Here is a 23,428-nt window from a genome sequence, read left to right as displayed (position 1 = left end):
TTTCATCTCTCACACTTAGATCCTCCAAGCCAATCTTATCATTCAGGACAGAGACTAGAACTGCATATTTTCTTTGCTTATGAAACAAGGTTCTGCTCTATAGCCTGGTCTGTAGCCTCAAACTTTTGCTTATCCTCCTTCCTGTTTCCTGAGAACTGATTACAGGTGTGCATCACTGTGGCTGGCTTAGAACTGAGTTTTTTAAGCTGCTGGTCAAAGTTACTTCCCCCTCAATGTCATCTAATTACTCACAATATACCTCAAACCACATCCAATGTATTTGAAATTATACCTTTCCATATTCTTGCTTCTTCCTTACCCAAATAAATGTTTCAACAAACCTGCTGGCAGTAAGTATCGAAAAACTTAAAAGCATATTTGTATAGGAGACTGCCAAACAAAATTATCCTCTGGTCCTGAGAGTGAAACAAAGTCTGAGCCAGTAAAAGAATGGATGGGCAAATATCCTTAAGAACCTGGAAGAGGAAGAGAGAAAAAAGCCTAGGTTAACGGTGTCACAGAACCAAATGTGCTAACATCCACTACTGTCACCGAAGACCTTGTTTGGGCCCTCAGGTCATCTCCTGACACACAGCACTCCTGTTCTCATCCTCTGCCTTCTGTCTTTAGGCTAAGCACTGATCAATCCCAGTGCCTGGAACATGCTGGGCAACACTCTACCACTGCATTCCATCTCCAACCCCAACTCTTACTTTAGCTTAAATAACAACAAAACTTCCCTTTGGTGGGTACTGCAGATGGCCTCAATGCTGTAGTTACAAGATGGACTTGGATTCTGACCTTTCTGCTTTCCACATTCTAAACGCTAGTCTGAGTGCCCACATACAGCAACTTTAAGGAAACTTAATCTTAATTATACCCCAAATAATCCTTCATCATTCTGATTTTTCTCTCACGATCAGATTCCATAAATGGGTAACAACTGATCTTAAAATTCAAAAAAATTAAATGATAAGCTTACTATCCAGTTCTATTTGTTCAATTTAGAACTACAGACCAGACTGAAGAGATTCCAGTGTCTTCACTCACTTATATGCCTCCTGTTACCTGCTGTATTCTATGGTTTAAGCTCAGTCTGTAACATTCAATGCTACCCAAATTGAGTTCTGTAGATGTGTGTGTGCATGCTCATGTAAGTGCAGGTCCAAATGTGTGTAGGTAACCATTCATACCAGTGCGTGTGGAGGACAGAGGGCAGCCTCAGGAGTTGATTCCAGGAGCCATCAATCTTGGTTTTTGTTTTTTTTGAGACAGGGCCCCTCTCTTGGATCTGGGGCTCAACAAATACAATATTGGCTGACCAGTGAATCCCAGGGACCTGCCTATTTCCACCTCCCCAGTACTGTGATTACAAATGTGGGTGGCCACGCTCAGCTTTTTTTTTCTTTTTGTAGGTGCTGGGGATAGAATTCAGGTCTTTATGATTCTGTGGCAAACACTGCCAATTCAGTTACCTCCCAAGCTCCCAAACTAAGTTCTTTGAATAAGAAGAACTGTTATAGGAAGAAAAAAGACCAGGTCCTACCAATAATGCAATAGAGACAGATCTGAAGGGACCAAAAGTAAATAATGTTAGTATTTCCATCTTCTTTACTGATACTGCGATTTAAAAAAAAAAAAAAAAAAAAAAGTAACAAACAAAACACACAGGTGCAGAAGTGTACCATGGAGGCAGAAGCAGGTGGTTCTCTATGAGTACAGGGCCAGCCTCATCTACACATCAAGTTTCAGGCCAGCCAAGACTACATAGTGAGACACTCTCAAAAAAACAAAAAATCAAAACACTTTAAAAATTATATTGAGGCTAGACAGGTAGCTCAGCAGTTAAGAGTACTTGCTATTCTTCCAACAAGTTTGGTTTCCAGTACCCATTTCACAGTCACCTGTAATTCTAGTTCCAGAGGATCTAATGCCCTCTTCTGGCCTCCAAGAGCACCTGCACGCACATGGCATATACACACAGGGACACAAACACAGACAAAAATTAAAATAAATCGTTTTTTAAAAACCCAAAAGAATAGGGAGTTTGAGTCAGAGAAGCTCAAGAAAAACCAGCTTTGTTAACTTCTTGAAAGGGTGAAAATCAATGTTAGGTTGGCTTATTAATATCATCATCTCAATCCAACAAAGCAATTACTTCACTGCTCTGCATATGCTGAGCTCCCTATCAGAGATCAAGGTGTTACAGGATTTCTACACAGGGCAGAAAATGACAAAAACATCTCCTCTCAGCATCTCTCCACCTGCACCTTCTACCTGTTCATCTCACACTTACCAAGTGATGTGTAGAGAACGTACTGTCGAGCAGCTGTTCTTGAATGCAGCCCGACTGGATCTTGTTTCTCAACACCTTTTCAATGCCCTTCTTTGTCTGGGTGCTGGTGCTGTAGATGATGAGCAGCATCGCCACATCCAAAGCCTGTCAGGGAGCAGCAACAGGAAGAGATGCAGCCAACTGGCTTCTACCAAAACACAGTGGTGGCTCTGGCTTCCTCATTCACCACCCACGGAGCTCACACATTGTGACAAAACCCAAAAATCCTTTTCAGAGAAATAAAGTGCCACAACTATTAGCCTTTAGTATGTCACAAGAAAATATCAGAACATTAAGAGAGGTGATATTAAAATAGAACTTTGAACATCTTTACATTTGTTAAAAAAAATAGATGAAATCACTTGCCAACTAAATTATAAAGTTTCATAATTAGGAAAATTGCTTTATGAAAAGTTACAAAGACCATGTTTATCAATATAAGAAGATTAAATAAATTATGATAATTGTTTTTAAAGTGTAACAGAGCCACAAAAACCTATATAGGATAACCCATTTTTTGTTTGTTTTTCAAAACTGAGTTTCTTTGTGTCCCCCTGGCTGTCCTGGAACTCACTTTGTAGAACAGGCTGTCCTCAAACTTAAGAGACACACTTGCCTCTGTCTCTAGAGTGCTGGGATTAAAGGCTTGTGCCACCACCAACCGGCTCAGCTAACCCATTTTTTTGACAGAGGAAGTCATTTCTGATACATGGTGACACATGGTGAAGTGAAAAACAAGCAACCTGCAAAACACTAACCACAGTAGGATCCAATGTCATAAAGACAGCATATAAAAACTATATACACATGCATGCACACATATCTGTTAGTACAGGAGCATGCCTGTGCTTGTATACACATATAGCTTATACAAAAAGATAAAACATTTACAAAGGGGACAGAGAGCCAGCTCGGTGGTTAAAAGCATCTCTGCTGCTCTAGGGAACAGGGCTCAGTTCACAACCCCCATGTGGTGGCTCAGAGCCACCTGTAACTCCATCTCCAGAGACCCAATGCACTCTTCTTGCTTCCAGACACCTGGACACACGTGCGTAAGCACACACAAATAAAATTTAAAAAACATTTTTTAAAAATAAAAAATATCTGTAAGGAATGTTTTTTTTTCACATATGCAATTTTATTTGTTTTGTTTTGTTTTCTCAAGACAGGGTTTCTCTTTGTAGACCAGGCTGGTCTCGAACTCACAGAGATCCACCTGCCTCTACCTCCCGAGTGCTGAGATTAAAGGCCTGCACAACCACCCAGCCACATATGTAATTTCTATATGTTTTCCAACTTACTAGCATGTATTATCTATAAGTAAATAAACAAAGTATGCAAAATGTTTATGACAACAGGGGGAAATGTATAGAGAATCAAATCAGAATGCAAAGCTATAGCCAACCCACAGAAGACTATCAAAAGAAATGGGCAGGCATGATGGTGCACACCTTTAGTCCCAGCACTCAGGAGGCTGAGGCAGGCAGATCTCTGAGTTCAGGCCAGCCTGGTCTACAGAGTGAGTTCCTGACAGCCAGGGCTACACAGATAAACCCTGTTTCGAAAAAACAACAAAACAAAACAAGAAAGTGAAACAATTGGGTTAAAATGTGATTATTATCCAACCCCCCACAATTATTTTCAAGCTAATCATGGTAGCAAATGCTGTCATCCAAGTACTTGGGAGCAGAGGTAGGAGTTCAAGGTCAACTTCATTGAGTGTGAAAACACCTAGATGAGACCTTGTCTCAAAAAACTTGATTATTTTCATCATTTATTCTGTATCATAGAAACTTTTAAGACTGTTATCTATTAACTGGACACCCAACTAACAAAACTCCCTCAAGACAAAAGATTCCAACCCAAGCAAAACCTTCAGAAGGAACAACCAGTACACAGAAGCAGAGACATCCAGCTTCTTCACATCCAGATCTCCAGGACTAAAAGATAAGTTGGGCGTGGTGGCTTATGTTTGTGTTCCCAGTACATGGAAGCTGAGGCAGGAGAACCATCCTGAGTTTAACACAGTGAGTTCTAGGCCATCATGAACTGCAGAGTGTGACCCAGACACAGAGACACACACAGACGCAGAGACAAATACAGAGAGACAGAGACAGAGAGTCAGGGGTGGAGGTGGGGGTGATAGATACAGGACCACTGCCAGCCTTACAGTGGAAAGACTAACTATTCAGGTCAGGACTACATGGACAAAGTAAAATCAAACAGAGAATGCCCTTATCTTGACAATATGGCCTGGTGGGAGGAAAGCCAGCCATAGGCCCGGGGACCTGACTCATGACCCAGGTGTAGTACTGCTTCTTTGACTGTAACTTCATGTGGGTGGAACAACCTCCTATTCCCTGTTGAATACTGCAGGCTAAATTCATTTCCAGAATCAGTAGGTAAGAGCAGACTAGCAAGTCATCCCTCTCAGGTGTCTTCTCCACACAACCATTATCAGAGCAGCTACAGGATAACTGCAGGACAGATAGAAAGAAAGCAGGACAGCACGATGGCCAATGCAAACTACTTTAGGTTCAAAGTGCAGGCCTATTTATTACCTTATGTTCAGCCGCTGACTCAATGCGTTCAATTGCCTAGAAAAATAAGGACCACGATATTAAAACATATCAGTGGAGCATGTTATTTATGCTTCATTCCACACATCCTGTTCATCTGCTCATCATTACCATTTATACTTAATTGACAAATTTAAGACTTTCATTTCATCTCAGGTCACACATCTATCACTGATACTCATGGACCACCTTGACCCTCAAAGTTGCAAGGATCTTACTCACCTTAATCCAGGCTTCTGAAATGGTTTTTTCATATCTAATGGCTGACTTTATTACATCAAAGACGAGAATAACACAGTCTTTATCACTGTTTTCTTGATTTCCTGAAGAGCTACAAACAGCAAAGCAAGAAACATTATTTTTTCTACTTATCAGCAAAGATCTTTGAAAAAAAAATTTTATACATAATTTATTTTTATTTTGTGTTCATTAATGTTTTTCCTGTCTGTATGCCTGTGTGAAGGTGTCAGAAGCCCTGGAACTAGAGTTATAGACAGGTGTGAGCTGGCATGTAAGTGCTGGGAACTGAACCTGGGTCCTCTGGAAGAGCAGCCAGTGCTCTCAAGCAGCTATCTCTCCAGCTCCCAGAGAAGATCTTATAAATCTGAGTTTCTGATTATTAAGCATAGGTTCTGGAGGAAGCCTCAACCTCATCTATAGAATACTGAAAAACTTGTACTGTAGACTATGTGGAATTGATCTGAATGGCTAGGAAATCACACACACAAACAATTTGAAAACTGCTGTCATCCTATGATGTGAATGTAATCTTTTTTTTTTTTTTTTGGTTTTTCGAGACAGGGTTTCTCTGTGTAGCTTTGCGCCTTTCCTGGGACTCACTTGGTAGCCCAGGCTGGCCTCGAACTCACAGAGATCCGCCTGCCTCTGCCTCCCGAGTGCTGGGATTAAAGGCGTGCACCACCACCGCCCGGCGTGAATGTAATCTTAATGCCAGTATTTATTAAGATCTAATCACTATCTACCTTCAAGATAAAAGTGAGAAACCTATGATTATGCAAGAAAAAGAATGGTAATTGCAAATGACTCCGTACCTTGCTAGTCCTTTACTTTTCAACTTGCTTTGGGAAGCCTGAACCCGTGACGGCAAAATAAAATGCTGCACATTTAACTTCTCCCGAAGCTCAGAAATCACCTGTGGAAAGTCAGTGTTTAGCCATGTATCTGCTCACCCTTAGTGGACAGGCACAGTTCATTCTCTCAATGGAACCTTAACATCCCCAAATACTGAGGCAAACACTTGACCTGTAACAAAAGGCATGTCAGCAGACTGGATGAGAACAGTTCAAGCACATATAGAATGCTACACCCTAAACCCTTCATTCACTTGACGTGCTTCTTCACAGAGATATCAAATGTCATTCTGCAGCAGCTTATGCTGAGTAATCAACCAGACTGGGCTGTGTTCTCTTCCAATAGCTATCCGGAGCAATCAGTATCAATTAGTCTAGGACCAGAAAATACCAACTTGAACTACTTATTTAAATAGTTGACCCAGGTATCTTAATGTAGGCTTGATAGGAAATAGTAGCGTACCTCAAGTGAAGTAGAATCTGTTACAGAATGAAGAAGGAACTTTACGATCACAGGTAAATCCTCCAGCCGGACAGATGACAGCCTGCCCATCACCAACTGGCGGATCTAAATAAAAAAAGCACAAAGCCCTTCATCACTCTAACCCAATAAATACTTATTAGATAAAATTACAAAATTCTTTTCTCATTTGATTTTCCTACTTGTAATTTAGGAAGAAAAACATTATTTGCCCCCAAATTGCAAACTCAAAATTATAAATGTCAAAGATTTTTCTAGCCAGACAAGTGATAAAAGTCAAACATCATTAGTCTCACATTTTAGAGCCTGCGGTCACAACTGACAACAGAAGAGGAAAATTAAGTGTCCCTCTCCCCTGCCGCCCTCACCACTGACCGCGGTGAACTTACTTTGGACCGTGAATGACCACTGGGTTTATGGACCTGTTCCCAGAGGGTTTGTCTTTGGTTGTTATTCACACAGAACGATGAAAAGCTACCTCTCTTCCAGAATAAGACTATGTTATTTAGAAGGGAACTGAGGCCCAGAGAAATAACTACCAAATAAAAACCAGGTAAATTCAGGAATGCTTGTATTTTAAAAGTTACAAAAGAAGTAAAAACCTGTTGCTGCTATTTTCCTTGAGGGTTTTAGCATCCCAGGCTGGCCTTGAGCTCACTATGTAGCTTCTGATGGTCTTGAACTTCTCTTCCTCCAGTCTCTACTTCTTATTTATGTGTATGCCACAATATCAGGTGTATGTGGTGCAGGGGATCAAAGCTTTGTACATCCTAGGCAAGCACTTTACAACTAAGCTGTATTCCCAGCCATCACATGACACCCTAGTTTGACCCTCAAAACTCACATAAAAACAGCCAGGCATGGCTGTAAGTGCTTGCAATCCCAGCATTGGTGCTTTGGAGACAAGCAGATCTCAGAAGCTTGCTAGTAAGCTCCATGCAGTGAGAGACACTGTCTCAAAAAATTTTTAAGTGGATAGACTAAAGAACACCTGGGACTATCCTCTGGCTTCCACATGCATGCACATCCACATGTATGCACATCCACATGCATGCAACACACAAACACACACAAGCTTATAACTTAAGAGATGAGAGTGTGATTCACCGGTGAAATGTTTGCCTAGCATATGTGGGACACTGGGTTTGATTAATAGCACAGTAACAAAACAAAACAAAACCCAACTCAATTGCATTGCTTAAGCCAGGACTGGGGCACATATGTATTATCCCAACACTGGGGAGGCTAAGGCAGAAAGATTTTGAGTATGAGGCCATTCTGGGCTACCTGGTCAGACCATCTGAATTAAATTTTAAAAAAAAGTAAAAGTGCTGTTTTCTGGCTTAGTGTTATAGCAGACCCTGGTTTTGATACCTGTGATGTGTGATGATCCCCATTACAGGTGTGTGTGTGTGTGTGTGTGTGTGTGTGTGTGTGTGTGTGTGCACTACATAATACTTGTTTGTAAGCATAGTTTCAAAGCGCTATTTTCTTTTATTGCACATGATTTCTCCCTATTTTTGGAAAGCAGGATCTTCCCTACCTCAGACAGGAAGTTTGGATCAAGTCGGAGACTGGAAAAGACATCCAGAATTGGAACAGTCAATGAAGTATTCTTCATCAGTAGCTCTCTGTTAATAGCAAAGAAGGAAAAGCTGGGTAATAGTCTGAATGGAACTGGGCAGAAACAACCTGAGAAAGCCACTCACTAGAGTGGGGAAAGACAGGATATCCAGTTATCTCTTGGTACCTGCAGTGGATTGGTTCCTAGGTTACCCATGGCAACAAAATCTTAGGATGCTCAAGTTCCTTCTATAAAATGGTGTGGTTATTAGACCATAACCTGTCCATCTTCCTACATACTGTCAATTACTTCTAGGATACTTACAATACCTGATGCAATGTAAAAGTTATGCAAATAGTTGTCATGCTATACTGTAATATATTATAAATTATATCAGCATGTCAGTGCATGTGTAATTTTTCTTTTTTGGAAGATTTTTAATCTGTAGTTGCTTGAACTTGAGAATGGAACCTACTAATAGGAAAACCAGCTGTAGCCAGTCGGTGGTGATGCTTGCCTTTAATCCCAGCACTTGGGAGGCAGAGGCAGGTGGATCTCTGTGAGTTCAAGACTAGTCTCCTTTACAAAGTGAATTCCAAGACAGCCAGGGCTACACAGAGGGACCCTGTTTCAAAAAAACAAACAAACAAAACAAAAAAAGAAAACCAACTGTATTAGTTCTGAATAAATGACTGCATTCTGGTGCACACCTTTAAGGCCAACCCTCAGGAGGCAGAGGCAGAAGCTCCTATGTAGTAGGAACTCGGCTGGCACTGACAAGGCTGACCCATTAGAGCCAGGGGCTCTGATGAGGTCGAAGCCAAAACTCAAGGAGTCTTGGTGGTACTGGCTTTTGAATGTATTAGCTGTTTCCTGCAGTGACTTTCCTGTGTGCTATTGTAGCTTTCCCATTTGATTCTTTTCCCCAGATCTTCTAACAGTATGACTGATCACTTATTGGGCACAACTTCCCCTACACATTTCGGGTATTTGGATAACATCCCCCAGCTATATGTGAAAACAGTCCCACAGTCAAAACCTGTTTCCACAACCAGGTCTTTGTTCCTTTCTCCAATGTAATCTTAGAGGCCTGCCTTCCTGTAATTATCTTCACTGGCAGGCATTTGGTCAATGATAAATGTCCAGGAAAAAGTATCTCATTTGAGACATTCTCGGACATCCAAGGACACAGAATTACAACATGTCTGAATTTGTTGATTCACAGCCTTTAGATAGACAGGGAACAAGTGTGCCCTGGGCTCACCCCGCCTGCAGATAGGAAAATGCTGCCCCAAGCTAACCTTGCACTAACAAATTCTTAACTCCTTTTCCTGCCAACCTTGTTTTGTTAATTAGCTTATTCTCTAACCACACTTAGGAATGCAGTGTTACACACAGATTCCCCCTTTTTCCCTTCTTAGCTTTCCCTAATCGATTTAAGGTCTCTCTCCCTCTCATTTGACCTGTTCCCTTTAAGAGCTCACTGAGGCTTCTACAAGTCACCCCCTCCTTGAGTCATAGAGAAAGCCCAACAGTCACTGCCTGGTGTAAACTCTCATCCGCTTTTATGACCCTGAAAGAATTCAAGCCTTATGACCTGGCTTTGGCCAGAGAATTGCTGATTGTATGTGTCTGAAAACCGAAAACTTCAGAGACTTGAAGTAGAACATAGAGAGAACAGCAGAGAAATGTCTAAAAGAAGCTGTAGATTTAGAAGAATTAACTTAGCCGGGTGGTGGTGGCGCACGCCTTTAATCCCAGTACTTGGGAGGCAGAGGCAGGTGGACCTCTGTGAGTTCGAAGCCAGCCTGGTCTACAGGGCGAGATCCAGGACAAGCACCAAACTACACAGAGAAACCCGGTCTCAAAAAACCAAAAATAAAAAAGAAAATATAGAGCCCATAAAACTAGTGTGCACTTGCTTAGGATACATGAGGCTGTGACTTCACTTCCCAGCCCTGAGGAAAACAAGGACAGAAACTGTATCCTAGGGATATGGTTCCCCTCTTGTTAATTACTACCCTCTAATTACAGAACTATTTTTACATGAGTGGCAGCTATGGATCTCAGCAGTAGGTCCTGTGCATGGATATGCACAGTAATGGGTCATCTCGGCACCCAAACATGTAGATATTTAAGAGCTCCAAAAATGATTTTGATGTGCAGTCAAGCTTGAGAAACCCTTAGAGGAAATGCAACCAAGAGACTGTATTCAAATAAAGCCTAATCCTAAACCAGTTATTTTCCTAGCAGGTTCATCATGTGAATGAACATAGACGGGGGCCAGTGAGGTGGCTCAGCAGATGAGGGCATTGGCTGCCAAGCCTGAAGATCTGAGCTTGATTCTGGGAATGTAAAATATGGAAGGAAAGAATCAACTCCAGAAAGTTGTCCTCTGACCTCCACACACAGAGGTGCATGTGTGCACTATCCCTAGTCACGTAGCAAAATAAACAAAAAAGAAATAAAATATGTGGAAGGCGAACGTAATGGGACATACTTGTAATCCCAGATCAAGACTTGAGGATGAGAAGTTCAAGGTCATACTTAGCTACAGAGGGAACTTGAGACCAGTTTGGACTATATGAGACCCCATCTTAAAAAGGGGGTGAGGGGAGAGGAAAGTAAATGGGACCACACAAATATATGCACCAACTAGAAAACCAAGTCAAACCCCATACCCTCCCTACTCATGTAAGTTACATGTACCATACTTTGTCATTTTTACATCTTGAGGCAGGATTTTGTGTATCCTAGGCTGGCCTCAAACTCGCAAATGTAGCCAATGATGACCTTGAATCTGATCCTCCTGCCTCTGCCTTCTGCCACCACATCTAGTTTGTGTAGTGCTAGGAAATTAACACATTTTGTACATGTCAGACAAGCACTCTATCAAGTGAGTTATATACCCAACCACTTTCTGTGTGTGGTTTTAAGTCTCAAGTATCCCAGACTGGCTTTGAACTTGTTACACACTGAGGATGAACTTAAACACCTGTGTTCCAGCCTTTATGTCCCAAAAGCATGTGTATGTGTGTGCACGCACACACACCCCAATGTGTGCCACGGTGCATATATAGAAGTCAGAGAAAAGCTTGTATGAGTCCGTTCTCTTCTACTATGTGGGTTCCAGGATCAAACTTATGTCATCAAAGATGACAGGCAAGGACCCTTAGCCACCGAGTTACCTCACTAGCCTTAAACTTAGCTCTTTTCATACTGCAATTAACAAGTTACCCTGGTGGAGACTCCATGAGACAGTACCATAGTGCTTACCCACCTAAGTTCTTTCCCCACATTAGCATGCTGGGAATCCCCTAGGATCTCAGGAAGGCTAGTGATGAAGTCATGCTGTAAGTTCACTGGAGCAACACTGATCAATTGCATCATCTGGGTTGTGAGGTCCTACAGGGAGAAATGATTACATTGCAGCATATTACTCAAAATAAGCACTACTTATTCATGAAATACAGACCTGAAATCATCATGTATACAACATGGCCATGATAGACTCAAGCTCAAAATTTAAATTAAGAGGCAAATGGGAGCTGGGGAGAGAATATACTCAATAATAAAGGCCTTTTTTTTTTGTTTGTTTGTTTTTGTTTTTCGAGAAAGGGTCTGTCTGTGTAGTTTTGATGCCTGTCCTGGATCTCACTCTGTAGACCAGGCTGGCCTTGAATTCACAGATATCTGCCTCCGGAGTGCTGGGATTAAAGGCATGCGCTGCCATTTAAAAAAAAAAAAAAAAAAAAAAAAAAAACAAGAATGAGGACCTAAGTTCAATACCCAGAATCCATGTAAAAGAAGCCAGGCACAGTACATGTATTTATAATCCCAGGCAGGCAGACTCCTGGGGTGCATTGGCCAGCCAGCCTATATTAGGCTACTTGGCAAGTCTCAGGCTACTGAAGGACTGTTTCCAAAAAAAAGTAGCTGTTGCCTGAGGAATAACCTCCAGACACTCACACAAACAAACACACACTCACAACACTCACAAACACACACATGTCCCTGTCCATGATCACATATCCAATGAACACATTCAAGTTGAGTACAGACCCCAAATTCAGCCCATATGAGACTCTAAAATCCCTGTTTTTCTAAATAAAGATTTAGTTTGGAGTGTCTGTCAAAAACTAGAAGAATAATTTTAAGAACTGTTGAAAAGATGATAGGCATGGTAGTGCACATTGACAATCGGAGGACTTGAGAGGCAGAGGCAGGAGAATCAAAATTCCAGGCTAGCCTGGTCTACATGGCTAATTCCAGGCCAGCCAGTTAGTGAGATCCTGTAAAAACTATCAACAACAAAAACCCCAAATTTCCCAAACATACAAGGCATCTGGAAAGAAGTAAGACCAACTTTACTAAGGCACTTATGTAAATCACATATTTGCAAAAACTACCTAAAGTTTTCTTCGATATGTAATCAAATTAAAGCATTTGTAGTGAAATAAGATGGCTTGGGATCTCATCACTTTTCAGAAATAAAAAGTAATCTTTGAGCCAGGCAGTGGTGGCACACACCTTTAATCTCAACACTCAGGAGGCAGAGGCAGGTGGATCTCTGAGTTCAAGACCAGCCTGGTCTATAAAGTAGGTTCCAGTACAGTCAGGCTATACAGAGAAACCTTGTCTCCAAAAAATAAAAGAAAAGAAAGAAAGAAATCTTGAGATTTTTGAAACACAAATAAATACCCCCTTCCATCCTCCCATTTTTATTTTGTTTTTTTGAGCCAAGGTTTCTCTGTGTACCCCAGGTTGTCCTAGAAATCATTCTGTAGACGAGGGTGACCTCATCTACAGAACACAGAGATCGGCCTGACTCTGCCTCCCAAGTGCTGGGATGAAAAGTGTGCATGACCATGGCCAGTTCTCTTCCCAATGTTCAAAAAAATATTTTACACTTTGTGGGGTACAAACGTTTTACCTGCATGTACATATATATGTATCATGTGTGTGCTTGCTGGATCTCCTACAACTGGAGTTACAGACAGCTATGAACCACCATACAGGTGCTGGAAATTGAACCTGGGTCTTCTGCAAAAGCAACAAGTACTCTTAACCTGAGTCATCTCTCTAGTTAGTGGTTCTTTTTTTTTTTTTATAATAATTTATTTATCTGTATTTTATGTACAGTGGTGTTTTGCCTGCATGTATGTCTGTGTCAGGTTCCCTGGAACAGGAATTACAGACAGTTGTGAGCTGCCATGTGGGTGCTGGGAATTGAACCCGGGTCTTCTGGAATAGCAGCCAGTGCTCTTAACCACTGAGCCATCTCTTCAGCTCCCAGCCCAGTGGTTCTCAACCTTTTAATGCTGTGCCCCAATTCCTCATGTTGTGGTGACCCCCCAATCATAAAATTATTTTCATTTCTACTTCATAACGGTAATCTTGCTACTCTTATGAATCATAATGTATATATCTGATATTTCTGATGGTCTTAGGCAACCCTGTTAAAAGGTTGTTCGACTCCCAAAGGGGTCATGACCCACAGGTTGAAAACCACTGTTCTAGCCCCTTACCAAGTATTTAACATATAATAAACTATACTTATCTTTATAACAGAGGAAGTCTGTCTTTTAAAAATTATTTATTAATGCGTGTACGCTGGGCATATGGGGCATGTCCCTGCAGAGGAAAGCTTTGTGGAGCCAGTTCTTTGCTTAGACTTTTAAGTGGGTTCCAGGGATCAAATCAGTCTTCAGGCTCACAGATCAAGCACTCTACCCACTGATTCTCACAGTCCCTTTCTAAATCAGAAGAGGGCCTCCCTATATGGCCCCTCTCCTGTCTTCAGATTTTCTGTCTTCCTGCCTCATCCCCAAGTGCTGGGATTACAGGCCCACACCACTTCATGTAGCCTAAGCTGCTTTTGAAATAAATTCTTTTTTTTTTTTTTTAGATTTATTTATTTATTACGTATACAGAAGAGGGCGCCAGATCTCATTACAGATGATTGTCAGCCACCATGTGGGTACTGAGAATTGAACTCAGGACCTCTGGAAGAGCAGTCGGTGCTCTTAACCTTTGAGCCATCTCTCCAGCCCTGAAATAAATTCTTTAAAGAGTCAAATACTCAAGATTCTCAAATTAGGAGAGCTGAATAAAGATAATGTATTGATAAGAAAATGAAATTTTTACAAAGGACAAAAATCCTAAAAATCAAAAACATTTGGTCAATCATACAAAAACTTGTTTTACTCTTTGGGTATCACTATATAGCCCAGGCTGGCTCAAGTTCACTTCCATCTTCCTAGCTCTGTTCTCTAAATGCTCAGATTACTGGCATGTACCACCATCCCTGACTAAAATTTTTGCTTGTTGTCGAGACAGGGTCTCAATATGTAGTTCAGGCTGTCCCGGCACTCACTGTATAGACCAGGGTGGTCTAGAACTCACAGATATCAGCCTGCCTCTGCCTCCTGAGTACTGGGATTATAGGCATGCGCTACTGTGCCCAACTGTAAAAGTCTTTCAAAAATCGATAGAGCCCCAAACCTACCTTGCTATCCACAATTCTATCCAGCCATTTTAGCTGATTGATAATGAGTCGGCACATGTTGATCCCATCACTGCTCTCGCTGAAATGTCAGAAGGAAAAGGGATTTAGTTGTTTGTTTCTCCCCTCCCTCTGTCCCTCTCCCCGTGCCCATTTTTCTCCTTTGTTTGGTTCTAGGGCCTCACAAATGCTGACCAGGTACTCTCCTACTGAGAGTACAACTCCTGATGATGCAACAGAACACTGTCTTACTGTACAAAATACGCCAGCCAGTCACTGAACACCACCACACAGTTACTAGTTAAGGGGCACAGTGCTAGACACAATTGTGATTATTCAAAACAAAAGAGGGGCTAGAAAGACAGCTTGGCAGTTAAGAGCACTGGCTGCTCTTCCAAATCACCCAGGTTCAATTCCCAGCAATCCACATGGTGGCTCACAACCATCTGTAACTCCAGTCCCAGGGAATGTGGCACCCTCTTCTGGCCTCCACAGGCGCCAGGCATGCTGTGGTGCACAGACATACATGTGGGCAAAATAACCAAACACATAAAATGAGTGAATAAATAACCCAGACATGCTTCTTCTGTTTGATGGACAAATGACTAGAAGACGACACTGGTAACGGTGGCTGTGGTGGTCTGAATGACAAAGGCCCCAACGGGCTCACACACTTGAATGCTTGGTCCCCAGTTGGTGGGACAGCCTGGGAAGGATCAGGTTTGTCCTTGTTGGAGTAGCTGTCATTGAGAGTGGGCTCTGAGGTTTCAAAAGCCCATGCCATTCCCAGTTAGCTCTCCTCCGTCTCCAACCTTCAGATAAGGATGTAAGCTCTCTGCTACCGCTCCAACGCCTGGCCTGCCTACCAGCTGCCATGCTCCCCACCATGATGGTTATGAACTCATGAAACTGTAAGCCACAAATAAACTCTTCTCTAAGTTGCCTTGGTCATAGAGCTTTGTAAAAAAGTGATTAAAATAGTGGCTAAAGCTAGTGAGAAGGGATAATATTTATCTCTTAAAAATAATGTGACTTTTAGTGTGTGTGTGTGTGTGTGTGTGTGTGTGTACACATGTAAACACAAATGCGTGAACACACGTACACATGGAGGCCGGAGGTCAACACCAGGTGTCTTCTTACATCACTCCGTCATATTTTTGAGCAAGAGTCTTTCTGGGAACCTGGAGCTCACCAATTCAGCTAGACTACTCTGCCTTGCCAGTGTTGGGATTAGAGGATCACACTGTCATGTCCAGTTTCTTAACATGCATTTTAGGGGTCAAATTCAGGTCCTCAGGTTTACACAGCAAGGTTACTTACCCAGCTACACTAGTGACTTCTGTTTGTTTGAGATTAGGGTGTCATTATAGAGCCCTGGCTAACCTAGAACTTGCTGTAGACCAGGCTGGCCTTGAACTCAAGAGATCTGTCCCTCTCTCCCTCCTGAGCACTGGAATTACAGCCATATGTCATCATGCCAAATAAAAGTGACTTTTTAAAAAGATAATAAATTACCAGGCAGTGGTGGCGCATGCCCTTTAATCCAGCACTCGGGAGGCAGAGGCAGACAGATCTCTGAGTTCGAGGCCAGCCTGGTCTACAGAATGAGTTCCAGGACAGTCAGAGCTACACAGAGAAACCCTTTTTGAGGAAAAAAAAGTTAACAAATTTCTCAGACAAAATGGCAACCCCTGCCGTCTCAATACTGGGGAGACAGAAGCAGGATCCTGAGTACAAGGTCAATCTCGAACAGACAGCAGGTTGTAGGCCAGTGTGGACTACATAACAGCTGTCTCAAACAAACAAAAAAGCAAAATAAATTGAGTTTGTAAACTTTTAATAAGAAAAGAGCAGCCGGGCAGTGGGGGCACATGCTTTTAATCCCAGCACTGGGAGGCAGAGCGAGGCAGATCTCTGTGAGTTCAAGGCCAGCCTGGTCTACAGAGCAAGATCCAGGACAGGCACCAAAACTATATAGAGAAACCCTGTCTTGGAAAGAGAGAGAGAGAGAGAGAGAGAGAAAGAGAGAGAGAGAGAGAGAGAGAGAGAGAGAGAGAGAGAGAGAGAGAGAGAGAGGAAAAGAAGAGAAGAGAAAAGATGAGAAAAGAAAAGAAAAGAAAAGAAAAGAGCAGTTCTTTTGTTGTTTTTGAGACATGGATTCATTTTGTAGATTTGGCCAGCTTTGAGCACTCAGAGATCCACCTGCCTCTGCCTCCTAAGTGCTGGAGTTAAAGATTGATTGTTTTTTGTTACTGTGAGACAGGGTGTCTCAAACTTACTATGTAACAGGATGACTTTGAGTTTCTGATCCTCCTGCCTTCATTTAAGGAGTGCTGAGATTCCTATGGTCATGGGAATCAAACTCAGGTCTTCAGGCTAGGCAAGGATTCTACCAACTGAACTACACACCTAGTTACTTTTTTGTTTGTTTGAGACAGCTGTTATGTAGTCCACACTGGCCTACAACCTGCTATCTGTTCGAGATATCTCAATGCATAGGCCAGACTAGCCTGGAACTATGTATCTAAGGATGACCTTGAATCCTTCATCTTCCTGCCTCCTCTTCCTAAGTACTGGGATTTTAAGCACTGGCCACCATGTCTAGCCACCAGACATAAATCTAAGGTTTTGAGACATACAACTTACTTGCTTTTCACAATGATTGATTTATGCTCATTTACAACATATGCCAGTAACTGTTCATTATACTTAACAAAGACTCTTTGGGTGTAGGGGAAATGCACTTGATATTTTATCCTTTTATCTTTCCTTCTTTTTGGAGACAGGGTCTTATGTGTCTTGGGCTGGACTCAAACTTACTATGTAACAGGATGGCTTTGAGTTTCTGATCCTCCTGCCTTCATTTAAGGAGTGCTGAGATTCCTGTGGTCATGGGAATCAAACTCAGGTCTTCAGGCTAGGCAAGGATTCTACCAACTGAACTACACACCCAGTTTGCATGGCATTCTTTTTTAAATTGAATTAAATTTATTTATTTGTTTTTTCAAGACAGGGTTTCTCTGTGTAGCCTTGACTATTCTGGAACTTGTTCTGTAGACCATTGTGGTCTTGAAATCACAGATCCACCTGCCTCTGCTTCCCTAGTGCTGGGATTAAAGGTGGTGCAACCACACCCAGCCTCATTTTTTATTTTAAATTTTTGACTTTGCTAATGAAATTGAACATTTACATCTTTGATGTTCCTATACTTGAGATTTTATGTTTATGTCCTTTTTAATTAAGCTGGTCATTTTCCCTCCTGACACTTTTTAAAAAAAAAATATTTACTCATTATTTTGTATATATGGGTATTTTACCTGCATGGGTGTCTGAGCACCATGTGTATACAGTGCCCTCAGAGGCCAGAAGAGGGCAGCAGATCCCCTAGAGCAGGAGTCAGAAATGGTGAGCTGCCCTATATGTGCTGGAAATCCAACTCCAGTATTCTACAAGAGCAGCCAGTGCTCTTAACCACTAAGCCATCTCTCCAGCCCCACTACAGTAATTTTAAAATATAAACAGTACATACATTTTAAAAATAAAAGGCAAAGGGCTGGAGAGATGGCTCAGCAGTTAAGAGTACTGGCTGTTCTTCCAGATGTCCTGAGTTCAATTCCCAGCAACCACATGGTGGCTCACAACCATCTGTAATGAGATCTGGCACCCTCTTCTGGGCTGTGTACATAATAAATAAAATAAATCCTAAATAACTAAATGGCAAAAACTCTGTCAACTGGCCTGTGCACATAATAAATAAAAGAAATCCTAAATAAATAAATAAATAAATAAATGGCAAAAACTCTGTCAACTGGCTCCCTCCGAGGAAATGGCCACTACTACCAGATTATTATGTACCCTTCTAGGAAGAAAAATCATACATACCAGCACGTGTGATATTTATTTTAACAATAAACTTAGCATTTATGAGTAGATGAAATATTAGCACTCACTCAGGAACATGGCATGTTAAACATGACCATAGGACATTTCAGATGAAACTTTCCAGAGATTCCTAAAAACATCAGTGTGCACTTAATGTTTCAGAATAATTCCACTTACTTTTCAAAAAGAAACTGTGGCACTTTTTCAAATAACATTTTGATAATGGCAGGCTAAAAGAGAGGACACGCATAGTCAGGAGATGGTCTCAAAATATACAACAGAGCTACATTAGTTATTAGGTCAAAATGGCAAGCAGGCCTGCCGGTGCAGCTTCAGGCCAGTGGCTGGATGACTCTAAAATGCTACTACAAGCTGACGAATTCAGTAAGCTGGGTTTAACGGAGAAGATATCATACAGAGGCAATGTAAAGGAAGCCAGAGAAGGCTTCTTGAGAGGTTCCTAACAACAGCTACTTCTAATTAAGACAGCACTACCCCTAACCACGAAGCATCAGATTTTGCCTGAGAGGACTGGACAAAACACAAAGGACAAATTCTACCTTGAATCCTCTGAGAAAAAGAGCAAAGTGAGCAAAGAGGTAATCATGTAGTTGAGATCTGTGGACATACCTGTTCTCAACGCATTTTTATGGAACTAGTTAAACCCAAGAATTATTTCATCAGTAGATGGCTTACTTTATTATCTATAATAATAATCAATTGAGGGAGATATATAGTAAGTCAGAAGTCTCTGCCACCAGCACTCTTGAGGAACCATCATGACATGACTGGTACCCTCTTCTAAGAATGTTCACACAGATACTGCCTGTATTTTTAATATAAAATGCTGGAATACAAACAAAGCCATCAATAATTTGCATTCTAAAATATTAAAGAATGATTGTTAAGGAAAATTAAAATAATCAGACATTATTAAATATACTAACTGTTAGTCCATGAAATGCAGACTTGAAAAGATGTTTTCAAAGGAGGTCTTCTCTTCAAATAAAAATGGAGCTCTTTGATATGAGCTAACTAAATTATACTCAAAATTTCCAAGGAAAAATAAGAGATTAAAAAGTATATTAAGAAGAAACTAAGGAAGGGGAAAAGGGAGGACAGGTGGGAAAAGATATGTTTCATTATACAGCTTTGTTCAATTGAAACATTAAAACATGTCAAGGTAATGGCTACTCAATAAATTAAAAAGAGGAGGGGGCTGGAAAGATGGCTCAGTGGTTAAGAGCACTGACTGCTCCTAACCCAGAGGACCCAGGTTCAGTTCCCAGCACCCACATGGCAGCTCACAACTGTCTGTAACTCCAGTTCCAGAGGATCCAATACCCTTACACAGACATACATGCAGTCAAAACTCCAATGCACATAAAATAAAATAAAAAAGAGTGCTTACTGCTCTTCCAGAGGACCCAAGTTTGATTCCCAGAACCCATGTCCTGCAGTTCACAACTGCCTGTAACTTCGGTTCCAGGGGCTCCAACACCTCTGGTCTCTACAGACACCTTCACCACCTGCACTCACAAGCACATACCCCTACTCACCCCTGCCAGACATACACCAGTTTTTTAAAATGTGAAATGAAAAAGAGTAAATAAAGGGCAAAGTCGAGTTATATAAGTGATGGTGCAGATGAGAAAATACAGCAATAATCACACAATTCTCAGAGCACACAGCTCTAAGAAAAGGGAACCAGGGCTGGCAAGGTGGCTCAGCTGTTAGGAGTGTGTGCTGGCACTGGCACACTCACACACATCATTTAAAATATTATTTAAATAAACAGGAATCATATGCCGAGGAAATGAATATGGCTGCCAGATCAGCCAGCCAAGTAACAATCCATGACACAGACATGACTTACAGACAGACCAGCTGCTGCAAACACCACTAACCCTACTCTACTAGTTACCCCAATCACATCCATCCCCTTCTCAGGAAAGGTGGTGCAGTCTCACCTGTAAAATGTCAATCCCCAGAAGCAGTTTGATGAGACTCTTGGAGTAAAATGCGCCTGTGCTGTAAAATAGAGAGGTATTTGGCTCCTATTTTGTTTACTTTGTTTTAACGTTTTACCACCTTTTCTATAAAACTGGTTAAATACACAGCCCGTCAAGATCAGGCTCAAAGTCAGGCTTGAATTGAAAGCAGTGGCCTTAGGCCCTGCATTCAGAGGAGGCATCCCTCTGTAAGTTAGCCTCTGTGAGCTAGCCTGGTCTGCATAGGGAGTTCTAGTACAGACAGGGCTGCACAGTGAGACCCTGCTTCAAAATAAAGCATTCTAGTTCTTTGCCCTCTAGCCTCAAATTAAATAATCTTAAGGTTACATTTGAACTCTGAGTAAAAAAGAGTTACAAACCAAAAATAAAATTATAACACAAAGAAAATTGCATTTCCCATGCCCAGTCCAGTTACTGCCAGACTGAACTTCTGGAAGACAGCCTCTTCTCCACACCTTGCTTCCTCATCCTGCAGACGCTCACAAGACAACAGGCAGTTCCTGAGACTGTCACAGTCCTCAGTGTAGGACTCCAGGCCGTGAACAAATTCTTCCAGTACCTAAACGAGATGGGACAACTAAGACGAGAGAAGGTGAGCTCTGCGGTTGACTGTTGTCAGTCACACCACTGTGTGCCAGGCAAGTCTTTACAGCCTAACTCCACAATACTTCCGGCAAACGCAAAGTACCACAGAGAGGATACATACTTTGGGGTAAGAAGGATGTTTCCTCAAGGCCCGAAAGAGCTTCCTCTGGAAGATTATCTGATCCACACCTGGGAGGAGGGAAGGACAAGTGTTCAACATGACGTGTACCGTCTACCACAGCCTCCTTCCTTAAGGACAGCTTCACAGCTGAGGATGCACCAAGAACGCTTTCTTTTTTTACTCTTTTAAACTATTTTTATGTGAAATACTCAGAGGCTATGGCCTTGAGCTAGAGTTCCAGATACCTGATGTGGTTGCTGGGAATCTCACTCTGGTCCTCTGGAAGAACAGTGTATACTCTGAACGACTTAGCTATCTCTCCAGTTCTACAAAGAATACTTTCGGCCAAACTTGTAAATCTAGAGTAACAGACTTAACCTGGTAGGTGTTAGACAGCAAGTGTTCTACAAATAACCTGTCATACACTTAGTAGGACAGCATATCTGTGCCCTAGAAACATGTTTCCAGCCTTATGTGGCTCAACATATTTTCTTCTGACACAAATCTACTTGCTTCCTGGGTGTGTACACACACACACACACACACACAAATGTGTGTGTAGCACAAACGACTACTAGTAACATACAAATGATTTTTCTAAAAAAAAAAAAAAAAAGAGGATCAATTATCTAACAGTTATTTATCAGGCCTTAAAACATGAAGATTAAGATCATAAGCACAGAAAAAAAAAAGACTAAACATAGCTAAATGATGGTGGCACCTACCTTTAATCCCAGCATTTGGGAGACAGAGGCAGGTAAATCTCTGAGTTTGAGCCTGGGTCCCAGGATGATCAGGGCTACACAGAGGAAACCTTGTCTCAAAAAAAAAAAAAAAACCCACACCAAAAAAATCCCCCCAAAAAAACAAAAACAAACAAACAAAAAGATCATACATACATTCTCTAAAAGCAATCATCTCCTTCTTCTCTCAAGAGAGAAGACTTTCCCATCCTCCATCAGCCTCTCTATTCTGGAAATCCATGATCTAGTCCTGAGTACTTGCACTGAATTCAAAAGTCTATTTTGAATATTACCTAGTTGATTTTGATTCTCTCCAGTTTTAAGAGTGAGTCCTGATGTTTTAAGAAGCCTTACAAAGACACTGCCATTTTCTTCAGCTTCACGAGGATCATGAGATTTCTTTGTCAGTTTGGAAAAGGGTTGTTTCATGATTTCTGGGAAAACAAACATAAAACCTTCAAAAATACGACCACAAGAATAAGAAGAATGCAACGATTAAAACACAAACCGAGGACTAAACGTTCTGAGAGGAAATTCTGTTATGTTCCTGAAGAAGCACACTGATTCTACAGGAACATAAACCATCTCCGATGGTGGGCAGCAACAGTGGCTTCCCCACAAACAAAGCCACCACCAAATAAAATGACATTCATCAAATGAGTTGTCAATAAAGAAAACAAGATGTGCCACTTGTAACAAAAATAACCATGGAAACATTTTGCACCTAAAATCTAAAGTAGTGATTGCCTCTCAGGTGTCCACTGCAGTCACTGAATAGCTTTATTCTAATGCACAATCCTATAATGTAGGACTGCACTCCAGAGCTACAGCCACAATTCTGAGAATGGCCCCTGGAGTCTGACACTTTGACAAACTCTTCTGCTAACAGTCTTTATTCGTGCCAAATTTGAGCACTGATGATCTGTCCACAAAAGCAGACAGACTAGGACAGGCTCCTCTGAACCACATCTTGCAGTACACAGCTCAGGTTCGTTTCATCTCAAAGCTTTCAATACATAATAAACAATAAGACAGGGACTTGAATCCAAAAAATAAATCTACTTATGTCCCCTATGATGTGATTCTGACTCTTTCTACGTAGTGAAAACCAGAAGGAGAAACTCAGTTTGATCATTACTAACTGAGAGCACAAAACCCAAGGTCCTCTTCATCAACTTGTCTCTCCTTTTCCTAGTACCATGGACTGAACCAGATATGCCAGGCAAGCACTCTGCCAACTGAGCCCAATCTCCAGCCCCTCATCATACATCAGAAGCGGTTTCTCTTTGGAAACCGGTATTTCTATATAGTCACCCATTTTCTGGGGCTTCTGCTTTTGTTTTGAGACAAGGTTTCACTATGCAGCCCTGGCTAACCTGAAACTCACTACACAGACCAAACTGGCCTGGAACTCACAGAGATAGGCCTGCCTCTGCTTCCTGTGTGCTGGGATTAAAAGCACATGCCACCATGCCTGGCTTGTTTACCCATTTTCTAAATTACTTTTTTCTTTTTCAGTCTCAAATTTTC

General features: G+C 41.6%; 1 protein-coding gene and 1 pseudogene across 1 annotated transcript in view; one reads left to right on the top strand and one right to left on the bottom strand.

The window, feature by feature from the left end:
- The window catches only part of Fancd2 (FA complementation group D2), a 68,321-nt gene that overhangs the window by 42,689 nt on the left and 2,204 nt on the right, over window positions 1-23,428 (bottom strand). Inside the window, exons 2-15 of the mRNA XM_059258377.1 lie at window positions 22,192-22,332; window positions 21,156-21,223; window positions 20,905-21,008; window positions 20,408-20,468; window positions 18,615-18,667; window positions 14,559-14,637; window positions 11,331-11,455; window positions 8,030-8,117; window positions 6,469-6,573; window positions 5,967-6,067; window positions 5,137-5,245; window positions 4,897-4,932; window positions 2,297-2,440; window positions 342-476 (exon numbers count right to left, since the gene is read on the bottom strand). Of these exons, the coding sequence (XP_059114360.1) occupies window positions 342-476; window positions 2,297-2,440; window positions 4,897-4,932; window positions 5,137-5,245; window positions 5,967-6,067; window positions 6,469-6,573; window positions 8,030-8,117; window positions 11,331-11,455; window positions 14,559-14,637; window positions 18,615-18,667; window positions 20,408-20,468; window positions 20,905-21,008; window positions 21,156-21,223; window positions 22,192-22,332 (1,349 nt within the window). The remainder of the gene's footprint in view (window positions 1-341; window positions 477-2,296; window positions 2,441-4,896; window positions 4,933-5,136; window positions 5,246-5,966; window positions 6,068-6,468; window positions 6,574-8,029; window positions 8,118-11,330; window positions 11,456-14,558; window positions 14,638-18,614; window positions 18,668-20,407; window positions 20,469-20,904; window positions 21,009-21,155; window positions 21,224-22,191; window positions 22,333-23,428) is intronic.
- Window positions 6,726-7,032, top strand: LOC131905568 (NADH dehydrogenase [ubiquinone] 1 beta subcomplex subunit 1-like; annotated as a pseudogene).

This window comes from Peromyscus eremicus, chromosome 3 (assembly GCF_949786415.1).
Source record: "Peromyscus eremicus chromosome 3, PerEre_H2_v1, whole genome shotgun sequence".
In the NCBI taxonomy this organism is placed as follows: Eukaryota; Metazoa; Chordata; class Mammalia; order Rodentia; family Cricetidae; genus Peromyscus; species Peromyscus eremicus.
This window is presented reverse-complemented; position numbering and strand designations above follow the sequence as displayed.